The sequence below is a fragment of the Mugil cephalus genome, chromosome 8 (genome assembly GCF_022458985.1).
Source record: "Mugil cephalus isolate CIBA_MC_2020 chromosome 8, CIBA_Mcephalus_1.1, whole genome shotgun sequence".
NCBI lineage: Eukaryota > Metazoa > Chordata > Actinopteri > Mugiliformes > Mugilidae > Mugil > Mugil cephalus.
Genome location: NC_061777.1, coordinates 21,584,122 through 21,599,031, shown reverse-complemented (window position 1 = coordinate 21,599,031; position 14,910 = coordinate 21,584,122). Strand labels below are relative to the sequence as shown.

Genomic DNA, 14,910 nt, shown 5'->3' with positions numbered 1-14,910 from the left:
ACAGATTGTTTAACACAGACTGTACTTGTTGCAAACAGTAAGTGTTAAACAATCTGTGTTTCTTGCTATTCTTTTAACTTTATGTAACATTTTTGTCAACAATGTCCATTTCTTTATTTGGTGTTGGTGAGTATTGTCTCTTGCACAAATATGTGAGAACACTGACCCCAGCTGGCCATGTGGAATACCTAACCTAAATGAAACCTGTAATCAACTTAATATTCTTTTTGAATACAGAGTCTTTACCTTTAGAGGGTACAAAGATCTCTTTTAAGCCTGATTCGGTTCCATTAGTTGCAAGTAAAAACCCTGAAGGTAAGTCGGAAACAATAGTTTAAAAAATAGCAAATATTACCTCATTATACTACTCACAACCAGCAGTTCTGGTAAATATGTATGGGAATAATTTGTAAACCTGATGCATGAATTGTGGTGAAGTGTGCGTATAACGGAATATACATTATCATGTTGTAGAAGAGGATAAAACGTGTTCACTCTGATTGGTTGAATCATACCAGTAAGAAGTAGAATCGGATGCTGTGATTGGTCAGCTGACCCGTCGATCGTAAAAAAGCCGGCACGAGGAGGCGGGGCTTGAGTTGGCTCGCCGCTGTGGTTTTCTTCAAGATGGCGGGGCTGAGTTGGAGGCCGTGTCGCGGTGCGTCAAGAATAAAATAATTTAGGAAGGAGGTTAGGTGACCAATAGGAGACACCTGTGTCATATTTATCTGTGAGTACTCCCGTAGTTCAATAAACAACTGTTTCCTGACTAGCTGTCCTTTCCTGCGTATGGTTGAATGTTAGCACATTAGCATTGGTGCTAGCGCTGTAGGGGCCCCTCGATGCAGCTGCAGCTACCGAACAGATGCGCTAAAGATGGCTCGTTCCCCATTTTATTTTACCACAATTGTGCTTGTCTGTTAAAGATACACGCAAATTTCGCCTCATAGCAAAGACAACCCTTTAATTTGCTGCAGTAACATAGCAATAACCAGTTTTACGTCAAATTGTGGAGCATACAGTTGTACTATCTGACTTCTATTCTCACCGGTCCCTTTTTCTCCTAGCTCCCAGAAGATCGCAGTGGAGGATGATCAGTGCCTATATCCCATATTAAGCTGAATGCATTGTGATTTCCAATAATTGAGACAGTGATTCTGAAAGCTGTCTACATTAATGAAAAGAACAATGTAGTCAGCTTAGCATATTCACCTCTGGTACGTGGTCTATACAGGGATGTGCATCTGCATGTATTCTGGGTTTAGATAAGAAGAAAGTCTCGTAACAAGTCAGGTTTTAGCATATATTATTAGTCTGTATACGTTGTAGTTGTTAATTTAGAGGACATGGAGATAGATGATGTTCTACCCCCTCTCCCCTTGGAGCCACCTGATGGCCTAGATGAGGGCAGAGCACCTCCACCACCTCCCCTGCAAACGTCCAGTGACGCAGAGGTAATGGACGTTAGCTCTGGTGGTGATGGATACACATACACCCCAGGGGACGGGGAAGCCAAGACACTGCAGCCCCTCAGCAAGGGCTCGATAACTATCTGTAGCCACCTCTCAAATGAGGCCAGTCCCAGCCCACCGTGCCCCAGAACAGCCCGCCACGCTCCCCCGGTCACCAAGTTTCTGCCAGACCTCAAGCTGCTCAGAGATGTTAAGATCCGTGTAAGCTTCACTGAAAGCAGCAGTAGCAAAGACAGGAAGGTTTTGTACACAGGGAAAGGCCAGGAGGCAGGAAGTGATGATGGCTTAGGTGGTCTCAATGGGGAGCTGCACAACTCGATTAGTGACCAAGAAGTAGCTGAAGGTAGCTCTGGAGCAGGAAAGACTGCAGGCAGAAGGTCAGAGGAAGCTGAGGTAGACCTGGAAAACAAGGTAGAGTTCGCTGTCCTGGACGAGCTGGATGACTTCTGCGACAACTTCCTGGATCATGACAACGGAGATCATGGTGGCTTTAAGTCTGAGGTCATAGTTCAGCAGGAGCAAGCAGATGATGAGGCTGCAGCTTACTCCTATGAGGTACGTCTGTTATGTCCACAGCTGTAGCCACTATTTGGTATTTGTTGTCACCATGATTATGACTTCCTGTGGCTGCTAATAGCCAAAGAGTTCCTAATGTTAAGCCCAAAGCAACATGCCGATTTGGTTGATTATAGCAATAAAGCAGCTAGCAAGTTCTTCCTTGACACTTGGAACATATGCAGCAAAAAGTGGGTGAGTTTTACATTTAATGTGATGCTGTGGGGTGAAATGGGTTACAAATCGGGTTACATGAAAATATAAAGCCAGGGCTGAATCAGTGCTCGATTAAAAGGAGGTAAAGATCAGACAAAAAAACAAACATATTTCTTGATTTGACGTTACTCCAATCAAACCATTTTCTATTAGTGATTAAACCAGACACAGATATTCACTTTAGGCAGCACACAATAATATGAATGTGGTCTTTTATTTCTGTTTTATTACTGAAAATGAGAAGTGTGAAGCTGAAAGAGGTCAGTGTCATTTTCAATTTTCTTCCCATTTAAACACAGTGTCCTGTTGACTTTAAAGTAATCATCAGAATTAATAAAGGGGGGATTAAACCTCTTAGAAATGTGACAATACAGGTTCAGTATAATTTGTTTCTAAATTGTCTAAGTCAGTGGTTTCCAACTCAGGGCCCACTTTTAAGTCTCAAAAAGTTTCACATCCCACCTCCGACCCCATAAATACAGAGGCCATATATTGCGTTCTCAGTTCTATAATGCACCACACGAATATCAGAAATGACACGCAAGGGTCTGTCTGTAACAGGCTGATTATTCCGTTATCCATAAATAACGGAATCTGTCAACAAATGCAGTCTTGTATATGAAAATTTGACATCCAATATCAGATCCAAAATCCCAATATAAAGATGATGTAAATTCTGCTCAGGTCTCGCCAGATAGAAATTCAATTTAAGCAAAAGCAATAACATAAAAAAATAAAATGAAAACATTGCACTCTTATTTATGGCCTTTTCCTTTTAAATAAAAACTACAGTGGATCATATTTAGATGTTATGGTGTTGGTGTTTGACATACAATGTCGCAGAACACAACCAAAACCCAAATGTCAGATGAAATGGTTTGGTGGCCCATTTGCAGTACCTACCAGCCCCCAGGTTGGGAATCACTGAATCAATTTTATGCCCCAAATAGAACTGCTGTTGTTGTGTGGTCGTGCTTCGAGCAGCTTACGGCATCAAATCAGTTTCTACTCGCACAATAAAACTCCTTTAAACTGGTCGCCCACCCTTGTCTGCTGGCCTTAACCATCGACTCTTCCAGGAGGAGTTTGACAATGATGTTGACGCTCTGCTGGAGGAGGGCATGCCCGTCCCAAAGAAGATGCGCCCGGCAGAGGACAAATATGGTGCAGACAGTGATCATCAGTCAGATGGTGAAGGAGGTGTTCAGCCCATGATGACCAAAATTAAGACAGTCCTGAAGAGTGAGTGGTGGATCTGTCCGTTTTAGGGTAGTCCCTATACAGACAGTTGAATATGTTTTTTTTTATGGGCTATAATACAATCTGTTAATAACTAGCAAAAATACAATAACTAGCATAAATATTGTTCCAATTTTCACATAAATATGTAGGATATGTACTTCTGGACGCAATCGTGTATTGATGACCATACAGGTTTGTCCTTGAGTAACTTGTTGGCGTAAGATTTGCACAACCAAAGTGAACAACTAAACTGGCCTTTACGGTGCATTACTGCACCACAGTTCAATACCTTTCATTTTGTTTTAGAATGGGTTTTAATTATTCTAAGCCTAACAGCAGCCTAGTGTGACGAATCTCTCACACCACTAGGAGTATGAGTTTTGTGGTATCAGAAATAACTAGTTTGAGAATTTGTTGTCAAACCTAAAATAAAACTTATGACACTAGAAAGGTTCATCATATGTGTTACATTTTTTCTGTGTGCCAGGTCGGGGACGTCCACCCACTGAGCCTCTACCTGACGGATGGATCATGACATTCCATAACTCAGGCATTCCAGTCTACCTGCACAGAGAGACCAGAGTGGTCACCTGGTCCAGACCCTACTTCCTTGGTACTGGCAGTATTAGGGTAAGATGCCAGTGTCGGGTCTGAACAACTACTTCACTGATGGGAAGAATGGATAGAAAAAAAATGAGTTGTTAGTTGAGAGCCTGTCTGGGAGAGGTTGGCATAATTTATATGGTTTACCTGGACTGCCACCAACATCTTGCTTAAAACATCTGTCTATTTCAGCGCCTGCTGTCTGTGGTTCTTATAGAAGTCCTCCACAAATCAGAAAAGTTACATAGCATGTTCTTAAAATTGTGAGATATTACACTCAGTTAAAGTGCTTGGTGCTTGTTTGAGAACAGTGCAGCAGCAATGCTGCTCTGAAGTAGTGAGAAGGAAGGACATGAACATTTTAGCTTTGGTTATGGAAGTCAGCATAAAATTGTCTGTTCCAAACTAGCACAGTTAAGATGCTTTGTTAACAATCCTTGGTCTTTTTCATGCAGAAACACGACCCACCAACCAGCAGCATCCCTTGCCTACACTACAAGAAAATGAAGGAACATGAGGAAAAGGAGATAAATGGAGAGATGACATCTAGTGCAGATAAGTCCCCTGTCAAGGCAGGCGAAGAGACCAATGGTGACGAGAGAGCAGGCAAGTCTGACGCTACTACTGAGGAGCAGGACATTCTCACTGATGACATCCAGGAAGGAGAAGGTACCACTGATGACATCCTGCAGAATAAAGAGTCTCATCCATGTGACACTGCTCAAGGAGCCTTGGGACAGGTCAAGGCCAAGGTGGAGGTGTGCAAGGATGAGTCCGTAGGTGAGGCTTTATCCGAGTGTACACTGATAGACTGTTGAAAGCTTATCGTTCTGTTTTTGCTGCAACAAAACCCATTCTCTAACTTCGTAACACTTCATCTCAGAACTTGAAGAATTTCGTCAGTACCTTGAAAAGTGCTTTGACTTTGAGCAAGTCACTGTCAAGAAGTTTCGCACATGGGCTGAGCGAAGACAGTTCAACAGAGACATGAAGAGGAAGCAGGCAGAGTCAGAGAGGCCTATTCTACCTGCCAACCAGAAACTAATCACACTGTCAGTCCAAGATGCTCCTACTAAGAAAGGTAAGAGCTGCATGATTCAAGCTGAGAATTTCTCCTGGATCATGATAGATGTGACAGTAAACGTGTCCTTCTTCAACAGAGTTTGTTATCAATCCTAATGGAAAGTCTGAAGTTTGCATCCTGCATGAATATATGCAGCGTGTCCTAAAGGTTCGACCTGTTTACAGTTTTTTTGAATGTGGTAAGTTCTCCTATCGTGGCTCAAACTCTTTATTATTGCTGTTTAGTGTTGCAAGGTATTCACATCAAAATGGATTTCTGTGCCCCACAGAGAACCCAAGTGAACCCTTCGGCGCCTCGGTCATTATAGATGGAGTAACTTACGGCACAGGAACTGCAAGCAGTAAAAAACTTGCTAAGAATAAAGCTGGTAATTGGTTTTGTGTGTGCTGCTAAGCATTGTGATGAGTGGTGTACATCACAACTGAATATATACTGTAGTACACAAAGCCTAATGTTAGTGGATAAAAATCAATGGGATTAGACTGGAAGTCTGTCATTGTTAGTTTGTCTTTAATATATATTGATTTAATCAGATTAATGTCTTTTTCTAAAGAACCTTGGTCCTGATGTACACTCCTAAAACTGCAACTAGATGGAGATGTCATGGGCGGCACAAATATACTCGTCATTGATGGGAGCTAATGAGGAAATCAGCTGATAAATGCCACATAGTTCATTTTAAACTGTCTCCTATACACATTATTTACTTACACAACAGTAGTTCATCTTTATGGTACCTCATTACTGTAGATGTAATGCACATACACACATTTTTCTTCTGTGGTGCAATCGCCTGTAATATTTCAACCCTCACTAGACATTTGTTGTCAACTTCAGCTCGAGCCACACTGGAAATCCTCATCCCTGACTTTGTGAAGCAGACCTCGGAGGAGAAACCTGTCGAGGGAGATGAACTGGAGGTACTTGTTTGTTTTTATCAAACCCACAGTCGTCAGTAGAGGATTACAGTAAAGATAATGTTAAAGTATCAGTGCCAAAAGTCTTTTTCCAAGAAGTATTGTTGCAAAAGTAGATTGTAAATTAAGTAGAAGTGCAAAATTCTCCTTCAGATTTGACAACAGCGGTAACATTCAATGTGCTCTGTTCCACAGTATTTTAATCATATCAGTATAGAAGACTCAAGAGTGTATGAGCTGACCAACAAAGCAGGACTTCTTTCGCCATATCAGATTCTTCATGAGTGCCTTAAAAGGTAAAGTAGGCTTCAGCATTTTTATTATTTTCTGTCAGCATGGTTAAACTGCACAGCACTGTATTCAGCGCCACAGATGTTCACAGCTCCCGGTCGACTGCTTTAAGGAGCCGTTCTGTCATCGTTTCACCCCAGTGGGTCTCGTTTTAGACGTTTATGAGAAAGCCAATGTTTGTTCCTCCCTGCAGAAACCATGGAATGGGAGACACCAGCATTAAATTTGAGGTGATCCCTGGAAAAAACCAGAAGAGTGAATACGTGATGACGTGTGGGAAACACACTGTGCGCGGCTGGTGTAAGTAAACCCTGAATGTTAAAATGCCCTACGATGAGAGCTTGGAGGCTGGAAAATACTTGAATCCTCTGTGTAGCTCTGGCATCGCTTACATGGACAATACTTCTACAATCCTACTCAACTAATTCTGATTATAGATTCATATGTGAACGCTAAAAATGTGTCGGCATGCCTCCAAGTCATCTGCTGGGTATAAAATGGAAGGAGCGTTTCCCCAAAAATCTTTATTAACACAGAATTCATTAACAAGGTTGTTATAAACAATAACCTGATCTTTAGCCCAGGTTAGAATGTATATATTCTAACCAGAGATAAATGATCCTGTTGGTTACATTTTATTCTGATTGGACTGTAATTGTGATTATTGGTGACCAAATAAATACATACATTAGTACTTTGAGAATATGCTAATATTAGTATTTAAATGGTTATACTATATTTGTGAAGCCGGGGAAATGGTTTGAAATGTGTATCGTCTTTGTCACCAGGCAAGAACAAGAGGGTTGGCAAACAGCTGGCATCTCAGAAGATCTTACAGATGCTTCACCCCCATGTCAAGAATTGGGGCTCACTGCTGCGCATGTACGGCAGAGAGAGCAATAAGATGGTCAAGAAGGTAAGTGCCCTGTCAAGTAGTTTTGTTTCAAGGTTTACAATATCAGTTGAGTAGGTGATCGTTGTCTGCAGCCTAGACCTGCTACGAATGTGACTTGAGCAATCGGATCTTGATGTGTTCTCAATGCATCTCGAGTGTTTCCACATGTGTACTTAGAGCGGCCCACTTGTGATTGGGTCATGTCAGATGTGAACGGGGACTAAATGTGCAGTCATTGCCCATTGCTGCATTCACGGCAACGTTTTGTTGAGCAGTGGGGCAACATCCTTGTGCATGTCATTAACAAACTCATGTTTTTCAGGAGAACTCTGACAAGAGTGTGATCGAGCTCCAGCAGTATGCCAAAAAGAACAAGCCAAACCTTCATATCTTGAACAAATTGCAAGAAGAAATGAGGAAACTGGCTACTCAGAGGGTAAGAATTGCTCCTTTTTTTCTAGTGGGTGCAGAAGGTTTTCTTTTAAGGGAATTGTACTTGTGAGAGTAGATTTCTGGTCAAGCACTGATTACAGTAAAGTGGCATACATGTGTCCAAACATCACAGACTGAAGTTCAGTTGAAGTTGTCCAGTTTGCCAAAATTCCATTGCCACTACCAAGTTTTCTATGTGTATGTGTTTATATATTTGTACCAGGAGGAAACGAGGAAGAAACCTAAAATGACCATAATGGAGTCGGCCCAACCAGGGAGCGAACCCCTCTGCACTGTCGACGTTTAAGTCTCGGAATCACTGAAGAACCACGGCACTGAAGCCCAGTCACTGTCCAACATCACACACCACCATCCATCCCTTAATTATGCATCACTGAGATCTAATGGCAATATAGTATCATATAGACCAGGTCGGTAGAACTGCTTGCTTCCTCCACGTACATTTCTTCTTGGTGCAGCTGGTAGATGTTAAGGGTAGGACTCGATGCACCAACGGATCATAGAGCAAATATTTTCTACCTCTCTAGATGCATCCGCGCTGTACCACTAGGAAAAATCCTCCTGGGTGCAGAGAAGTTAACATGACTCGACTCACAAACCAACATCCGACTAAAATAAAATGCATGCTTCTTTAACCGCGAAAAACCACTGCACACATTGGTTTTGTTTTGAAGTGTTTTCAGCAGTCTTAGAGTACCTGTTAGTTTTGTTTGTGCTTAAAGTATTTGAAAGGGACTACTAATACTTGTATTTATGCCATTTGTTTAATTGGGAAGCAAAGCTCCTTCATTGGGTATTTTAATGCTAGGTGTCATGGATATTTTGGGTGATGCATACAGACGTACCGTTTTGTTTTTCCTCGGAATGAACAGTCTCGGTTTGCACGATAACAACTCGCATTGTGAGGTGATCACTATTCAGAACTCTTTCAATGCACTCGTGTCCTGTCAGATATTTTTGTTGACTGATCACGCTGTTGGTATAGAAATAACTGCTTTTGGGATATGTGAGGTGAGGGTCTTGTTGCCTTTTTACATTTACTTTGATACAAGAAACTCGTCCTGCTCTCCATAGCAACGCTGCAGTAAATCCAAGCACAGGCCCACGGAGTACTGTAACATGTTTAAGTTGGAGGATCTTTTTTTAGATGCTCTCAGTCGCTTTGTTTTCCTTACTGAAATACTAATGCCACCCACACCCACTAACAACAACTAACATTTAAGTTTCATTTTTGGTGCCCTTAAAAAAAAAAAAGAAAAGAATCATGTTGGCTACATGTTGCCTTAGTTAATCCATTTCATGAAGGGCTCAGAGTATATAGAGTATATTGGACCTAAAACACCCTTCAGCAGGAAGTGGAAAGACCAAGCTCCATTTACTTGATAAAGCATTTAGTAAGCAATTAGTATTTTTAATGAAGACAAGCCTATTAAACATAATACACTTGGGGAAATATGCCTACAGCATGTGCAGATTTTTAAAACTCCTCACTGGATTATGATTTTTGTGTATGTTTGCAGTCGGTGACAGTTGATTTCACTGTCTGATCACAAGTAGAGTACATTTATCAAAGGGCAACCTTGGGGGGGGGAAATAAAAAATAAATCGTTGGTACTGACATGAACAAATTGTGATCAAATTGTCTAGTGCAACACAAGCTGATGAAATCATGCATACCAAAGCTTACATACAGTCTTATGCATTTTATAGAAGACGGATGTTGCTGCAAGCTGTAGAGTAAGAGCTATAACACAGGAAAATGCAGCGACCCATCACTTGCTGGATCAAAACAAACTGCTGTGCATTCTCTCTCAAGTATTTGGCCTGTGCTTTTTCTACATAACACACAAGAGCATCAGTTTACAACAAGGCTCTTGCAACAGTGTAGATCGCTTTAAGAGTGCGCTTTCCCATCTTTGTGTGTGTTGTCTTGCCAAGTGTGTGTCTGTGTGAGAAGAGGGCGGGGGGAATACTGCTTTTACGTGTTCATGTTGAGTTGTACCAAAATGTTTGAAACGTTGCTGCCTAGAAAATGAAGTATGTATTGCAATCTGAGCTCCATGACTTTGGTGATATTTGTTATGCAAAATAAAATGTCTTGACTAATGGCTAGAAAGTGTTTGCTTTATTCAGCCACAGATGGATCGAACTCTGAAACAAGAAGTTAAACTGAGGTGGCAGTTTGATAAAGGTTTTTATTCTACAACAGCATGTGGAGTACTGTATGAGACAAATGAGTCTAATAGGCTTATGGTTTTCAAACATGGCTCACAGAATAACCGCATTTTGATCCAAACAAAGGTTTTTTAAAACAGAATAACTTGTAAAGGGACAATACATGCAGCTCAGGCATACCTGTCCATACTCGAATAAAGATTTTAGTAACAGATACTTTAAACATTAAGTCTTGCAAATACTTTAATGACAAATATGGGGACTGTACTCTGCCAAAAATGAGTGCATACATTTATAAATGAGTCCATTCTGCCTATTTTTTTTTTTTTTTAAAGATTAAGAGCCTGTTTCTTCTTGCTTGCTGGTCTCCTGCTGCTGGGAATCGTAGTCCACTCGCTCTAACAGTAGAAGCATCTCAACATGCATAGTCTGAGGGAACAGATCCACGGCCATGGCTCGCACCGGACGAAAAGGGGCTCCACGAACTCTGTTGGATGGAGCTCTGCACAAACTGAAGACAAAAAAAAAACACCTTTACCTTATTGTAGAAACTGATTCCTGTCTAAATGAACACTCGATATGACAAAACTACATATAGATTTTTTTTTAAGATTAGAAATTTAAGTTAATAAGTGTTACTATTAGTGATGGATCGATACTGAAATATCGATACCAGATCTTTATATTCTAAAACTGATTCTCAAATCAAAATATCATTTTAGATATTTAACTTTAGATATTGCAGTCATTTAGAAACTTTGAAACATATATACTAGAAAAGATGGATAATTAACATTTTATCTAAAATATATTATTTACAGTCATTCTAATTTGCTTTGACTGAAATTAAAATTTTAAAATGTAGTTTTTTACAAACTGTTTTTTCTATTGTATTAGCTCAGCTATAATGTGAATGATACCACTAAATTACTTCAGTGTTTAAAATAAATAAATTACTTTGATGTCTTGTATTATTTATGAAGCAATGGTTTGAAATGCACTAGCTTTTTTTTTTTTTTTATAGATTTACTACACATGTTAGGTGTGTCCCTGTGTGTTGTATTGGATTTGTTTTGCCAATTCCAGCCTGAAGTTTACTCCGTATCGTATCAGAAAGGAAATCGGCTGTATCGAACGTCACTAGTTGCTACAAAACAAACTCACTCAATGAAGTTGTTCATGGCTGCTTTGGCATTACACGCCACGTAGACCAGCCTCTTCAGGTGCTCTGCTCTCCTGATGGCGAGTATCACCTTGGAGTCTGTTAAATCAAGAAAACAAATCTAAATAGGACCAATCTCAAAAAGAGTGGATCGTGGGCGGTTCTTTCAGTCACTTGTACTTACGCAGGCCTGCCCTCGGCGGGTCCACGATGGCGGTGATGTTGGGTGACACGAGCGCATTGAGGATGTTTGGGAACACGTCCTCAGCTTTTCCACAGTGAAACTCAACATTACTTAGACCTTAAAGCACGAAAAAAAGACGTGATCCAAAGAAGTGATCAAAAGACAAACAGGAAAAACATGAAGCATTTAAATGTAACATTCTGTGCACGTTGGTAGTGATGTTATCTGACGTCTTACCGTTGAGTTTTGCATTAACTTTGGCGTCCTCCACTGCTTCCTGGCACATCTCGATGCCAATCACCTTTTTGACCCTCTGGAGACAAACATCAACGACACAATGAAAATGTCCATATTAAGAATCTCACCTGTGACAACCAGTTGTGACTCATCAGAGAGTGGACATGGGTCTTCTGAGGGTGTCCTGTGGTGTTTGGTAACAGGATGTTGTTACTGGGGGGATTGGGTGCTATGGGTTGAGGGGAGGGGCCTCTATGGATCATCCCACTTGATCAGTTTGGGATCTAGTGAATTTGGAGGTCAGGTCAACACCTTGTGTGTGTGTCTGTGTCAGGTTGCAGACATCAAGGAGTGTCACTGCTATGGGGTGGGGGTCCCTGGCTTGATCAGTGCATTTAGAGCTGGTTGATAAGAACAACAAACGTTACCTTAGCCAGAGAGATCCCGATGGTTCCTGTGCCACAGCACACATCCAGTACTGTGCTGTCCTGATCCAGCTGAGCCCATTCTCCCACTGCAGAGTACAGCACCTCTGCTGCTCCAGTATTCACCTAGCAGGAAACACATACCACAGTTCACTTTTACCAAAAAGGAAAGACAGCATAGCATAGTTCTGCACACTCCAGATGTGTTCACTGGACAATACTGACTACAACTGCCAATTCTAGCTGCTAAATTTAAGCATGAATTTGCTGGAGAAGTAGTAAGTGGGCCATCGGGACACCTCTGAGATAAGTCCTGTTTCCTTACCTGGAAGAAGGAATGAGGAGATATCCGGAATTGTAGACCCAGCAGCTCCTCTTGAATGCAGTTCTCTCCTGCCACCAGCTCACAGGGCAAGTCCTCGGGACTGGGAGACGTCCTGCACAGCCCCCCCAAAAAAAATTGAAGGGTCAACGTCATATTCTGATGATCATGAGTAAAAACATGCTGAGGGATCGTGAATCACGGAGAGTCGTGTTTGATTTCACCTTTGACCCTCTCTGACAAAGTACAGAGAGGTAACGCCGCTGTCTTTCCCCTCTCCTTCTGTGAAGTATTTCCTCATGGAGCTCTTTAGGGCACCGAGCTCCTCCTCTTCAAGTTTCTAAGGGTCATTGAACAAGTAAAGGATTTTAAAATCTAAAACATATCTGATCATATTCGACCAGACACGGTTGATCTGTGAATAGTTCGTCACCTGTGGGTTGAAGAACACCACAGCCATGGCTTGTTTGGTCCTCGTGGTACGTACAGTCAGCTGCTTCCAGTGTCCCTCATATGTCTCAGGACTGTACACGGAGTATGATGTTGTCCTGTTTGCAAAATAAGTGTGAGATTAATTTAAACGGACAAAAGAATTTGCAGATTTCTGTTCTGGCAGTTCAACTGAGATTCAAGTTTCTATGGAACATTTAAAAACAACCTCGCCTCAGCAAAGTGCTGTTCAAGCAATACAAATATAAATGAACCAACAAGTGGTAACATTTGCTTGTGTAGTTTGGCTAAGAGCACGGGAAAGAAAATACAACAACACAACCACATAATAATACCTGATGAACTTCTGAAACTCGCTGACCACCCTCTTGGCCTCGGCCGAGACGTGGCTCGTCTCCGCCGGCCCCACCACAGCACAGGAGCCTCCTTTATATTTACCCAGGCGGAAACCAATGGTTTTATCCTCGCCATCCGCGCCCACAGAGATGAGGAACTCACACTTGTTTCTGTACTCTGTCTGCCATGATCCAGAAACAGGGTCAAAAACATTCAAAGGTTTGGAACAACCCACATATTATACAGTTACACAGTTCAAACTGGTCTACTCTTTGATCCACATTTTTTTGTATCTAAATGTGATTAGTTTTTTTTTGTTTTTTTTTTCGTAGCTGCATAACCAATTTGGGGAACATATATAAACTGACTGACTGATACCTGTGTAGGAGAGGGCCGGATATCTTCCAGAGGACAACACATTTTGTTGAATTTCCCTTTCTGTGCAAACAACCATGGCAGCATGGCTTTGTTGACACTGCCAATCTCTCTGAAAAGAAACATTATTGTCAAACTTGAATGTGTATAAAATTTAAAAGCACACCGGCACAGATCTAGTTGCTCCAGCACAATGCCTGCATCAAGTCTGACTCCATAAGCTCTTACAGAAGACACAACTTACTTTGCCAGCCTCTGCAGAACCGCCACCACCTCCTGCTCCTTCCTCCTCAGCTGCTCCTCATAAGGCACATTCCACAGAGGAGTGACCACGTTGGCTATCTGGACGCTGAGCGGATCCTCCTCCTCATCCCCCTCTGTTCGCTTGGATGGCGGCTGCCCTCCCGCGCCCTCTCCCTCCTCCTGCTTCCTCTTCCTCAGGATGGGGTCCGCTTTGGGTTTTGCCAGCTTGACGGTCAGCACCTGGCCCTTCCACTGCACGCCGTGCACCAACTTCATGGCCTTGTCACGCTCCTCCTCGTTCTTGAAGGTGACAAAGGCAAAGGTCTGCTTCCCAAACAGCTTGATTTTGTGAGGGTTGAGGCCGTGTTTGGCCAGGAACTTCTTCAGGTCGTTGAAGCCAGTGAACTTTGGTAGATTCCTGATCTCCACTTTGTAGATCTCTGATGTGAAGAGGTCCTCCTTGATGTAGCGGTACAGGCTGGGATCAGAGGCTGCCTCGCTCTCTGCTTCAGCAGGAACATCCGACTTAACAGCATCACTTGTGGAGTCTTGAGGGGGGTCTTCAGGCTTCTCCTCCTTTGAGGATGTTGTGTCAGGAAGAGCTGGGCTGCTGCTTACCTCCGCCATCACTGCTGGCTGGTAAAACAACAACAAACAAATCCCACTGTCCAGTTAACAGGCTAGTACAGAAAGAAGTGTTGCAATTAGACTCATAGACTCTACTACTTTTTGTTGTTATTAGATGTTATACCTCTGAAAAACGTAGTACAGTAAATGTGAATGGCTTTTATACTTGTGTGAAAAAAGCTTTAACACTTTTTTTTAACCACAACACAGTTGCACGTAATGGTAAATAAAGCCCTAAGTGGCAATATGACTGTGGTTCGTGGTTGTTTAAAGGAAACGACATGTTAGTATTTTAATGTCTAACAGTTATAGAAAGTTATAGTTTTTAAATCGGCTACAAGTTAGCAAAGTACACTTTACATCCAGATGTTATTCATTCATCTTCCTTACCTTTGTATACTCACTTTTAATTCCCACTCACTAAACTGTGCAGGGCACCGCCATGTTGACTTAACCACGTGCAACACGAACTTTGAACTTTCTTAAAGTGGTAGTAGTCATTTCGGGCCCCGAGCGTCGTCATCATTTTGTATTTATTTTTTGTTTTAGCATATTCTGTGGTTATTTTGTACTGTATTGCATAGTGTTATTCGCACGTGTTTTATTAAACTGCACATACATAAGGAAATGTGTCAGTAGAATCATA

General features: G+C 41.8%; 2 protein-coding genes across 3 annotated transcripts; one reads left to right on the top strand and one right to left on the bottom strand.

The window, feature by feature from the left end:
- Positions 1-500: 500 nt before the first annotated feature.
- Positions 501-9,317, top strand: dgcr8 (DGCR8 microprocessor complex subunit). Its single transcript, XM_047593096.1, has 14 exons — positions 501-730; positions 1,068-2,027; positions 3,323-3,485; positions 3,973-4,115; positions 4,544-4,868; positions 4,972-5,169; positions 5,249-5,350; positions 5,441-5,539; positions 6,010-6,092; positions 6,285-6,385; positions 6,574-6,680; positions 7,169-7,296; positions 7,598-7,711; positions 7,931-9,317. Exons 2-14 carry the CDS (start codon positions 1,347-1,349, stop codon positions 8,012-8,014), a joined length of 2,328 nt encoding a protein of 775 aa, XP_047449052.1. The 5' UTR covers positions 501-730; positions 1,068-1,346; the 3' UTR covers positions 8,015-9,317.
- Positions 9,318-9,903: 586 nt separating this feature from the next.
- Positions 9,904-14,769, bottom strand: trmt2a (tRNA methyltransferase 2 homolog A). 2 transcript variants are annotated; one of them, XM_047593099.1, is made up of 12 exons: positions 14,655-14,769; positions 13,639-14,273; positions 13,398-13,506; positions 13,019-13,200; positions 12,667-12,781; positions 12,458-12,573; positions 12,237-12,348; positions 11,915-12,037; positions 11,487-11,562; positions 11,250-11,366; positions 11,068-11,164; positions 9,904-10,414 (listed from the first exon to the last, which is right to left on the bottom strand). In XM_047593099.1, exons 2-12 carry the CDS (start codon positions 14,262-14,264, stop codon positions 10,240-10,242), a joined length of 1,848 nt encoding a protein of 615 aa, XP_047449055.1. In that variant the 5' UTR covers positions 14,265-14,273; positions 14,655-14,769; the 3' UTR covers positions 9,904-10,239. The 2 variants fall into 2 exon arrangements, with proteins under 2 accessions (XP_047449055.1, XP_047449056.1); XM_047593100.1 differs by having other exon boundaries at positions 14,669-14,751.
- Between the last annotated feature and the right edge of the window lie 141 nt (positions 14,770-14,910).

Coding starts and splice junctions, on each gene's coding strand:
- dgcr8 (XM_047593096.1), top strand. CDS start 1,347: ATGGAGATAGATGATGTTCTACCCCCTCTCCCCTTGGAGCCACCTGAT. Junction 7,297..7,597: donor GCAATAAGATGGTCAAGAAG/GTAAGTGCCCTG, acceptor CATGTTTTTCAG/GAGAACTCTGACAAGAGTGT. Junction 7,712..7,930: donor GGAAACTGGCTACTCAGAGG/GTAAGAATTGCT, acceptor TATTTGTACCAG/GAGGAAACGAGGAAGAAACC.
- trmt2a (XM_047593099.1), bottom strand. CDS start 14,264: ATGGCGGAGGTAAGCAGCAGCCCAGCTCTTCCTGACACAACATCCTCA. Junction 12,782..13,018: donor GAGTTTCAGAAGTTCATCAG/GTATTATTATGT, acceptor TTTTGCAAACAG/GACAACATCATACTCCGTGT. Junction 10,415..11,067: donor GCCATGAACAACTTCATTGA/GTGAGTTTGTTT, acceptor TTTTGTCTTCAG/TTTGTGCAGAGCTCCATCCA.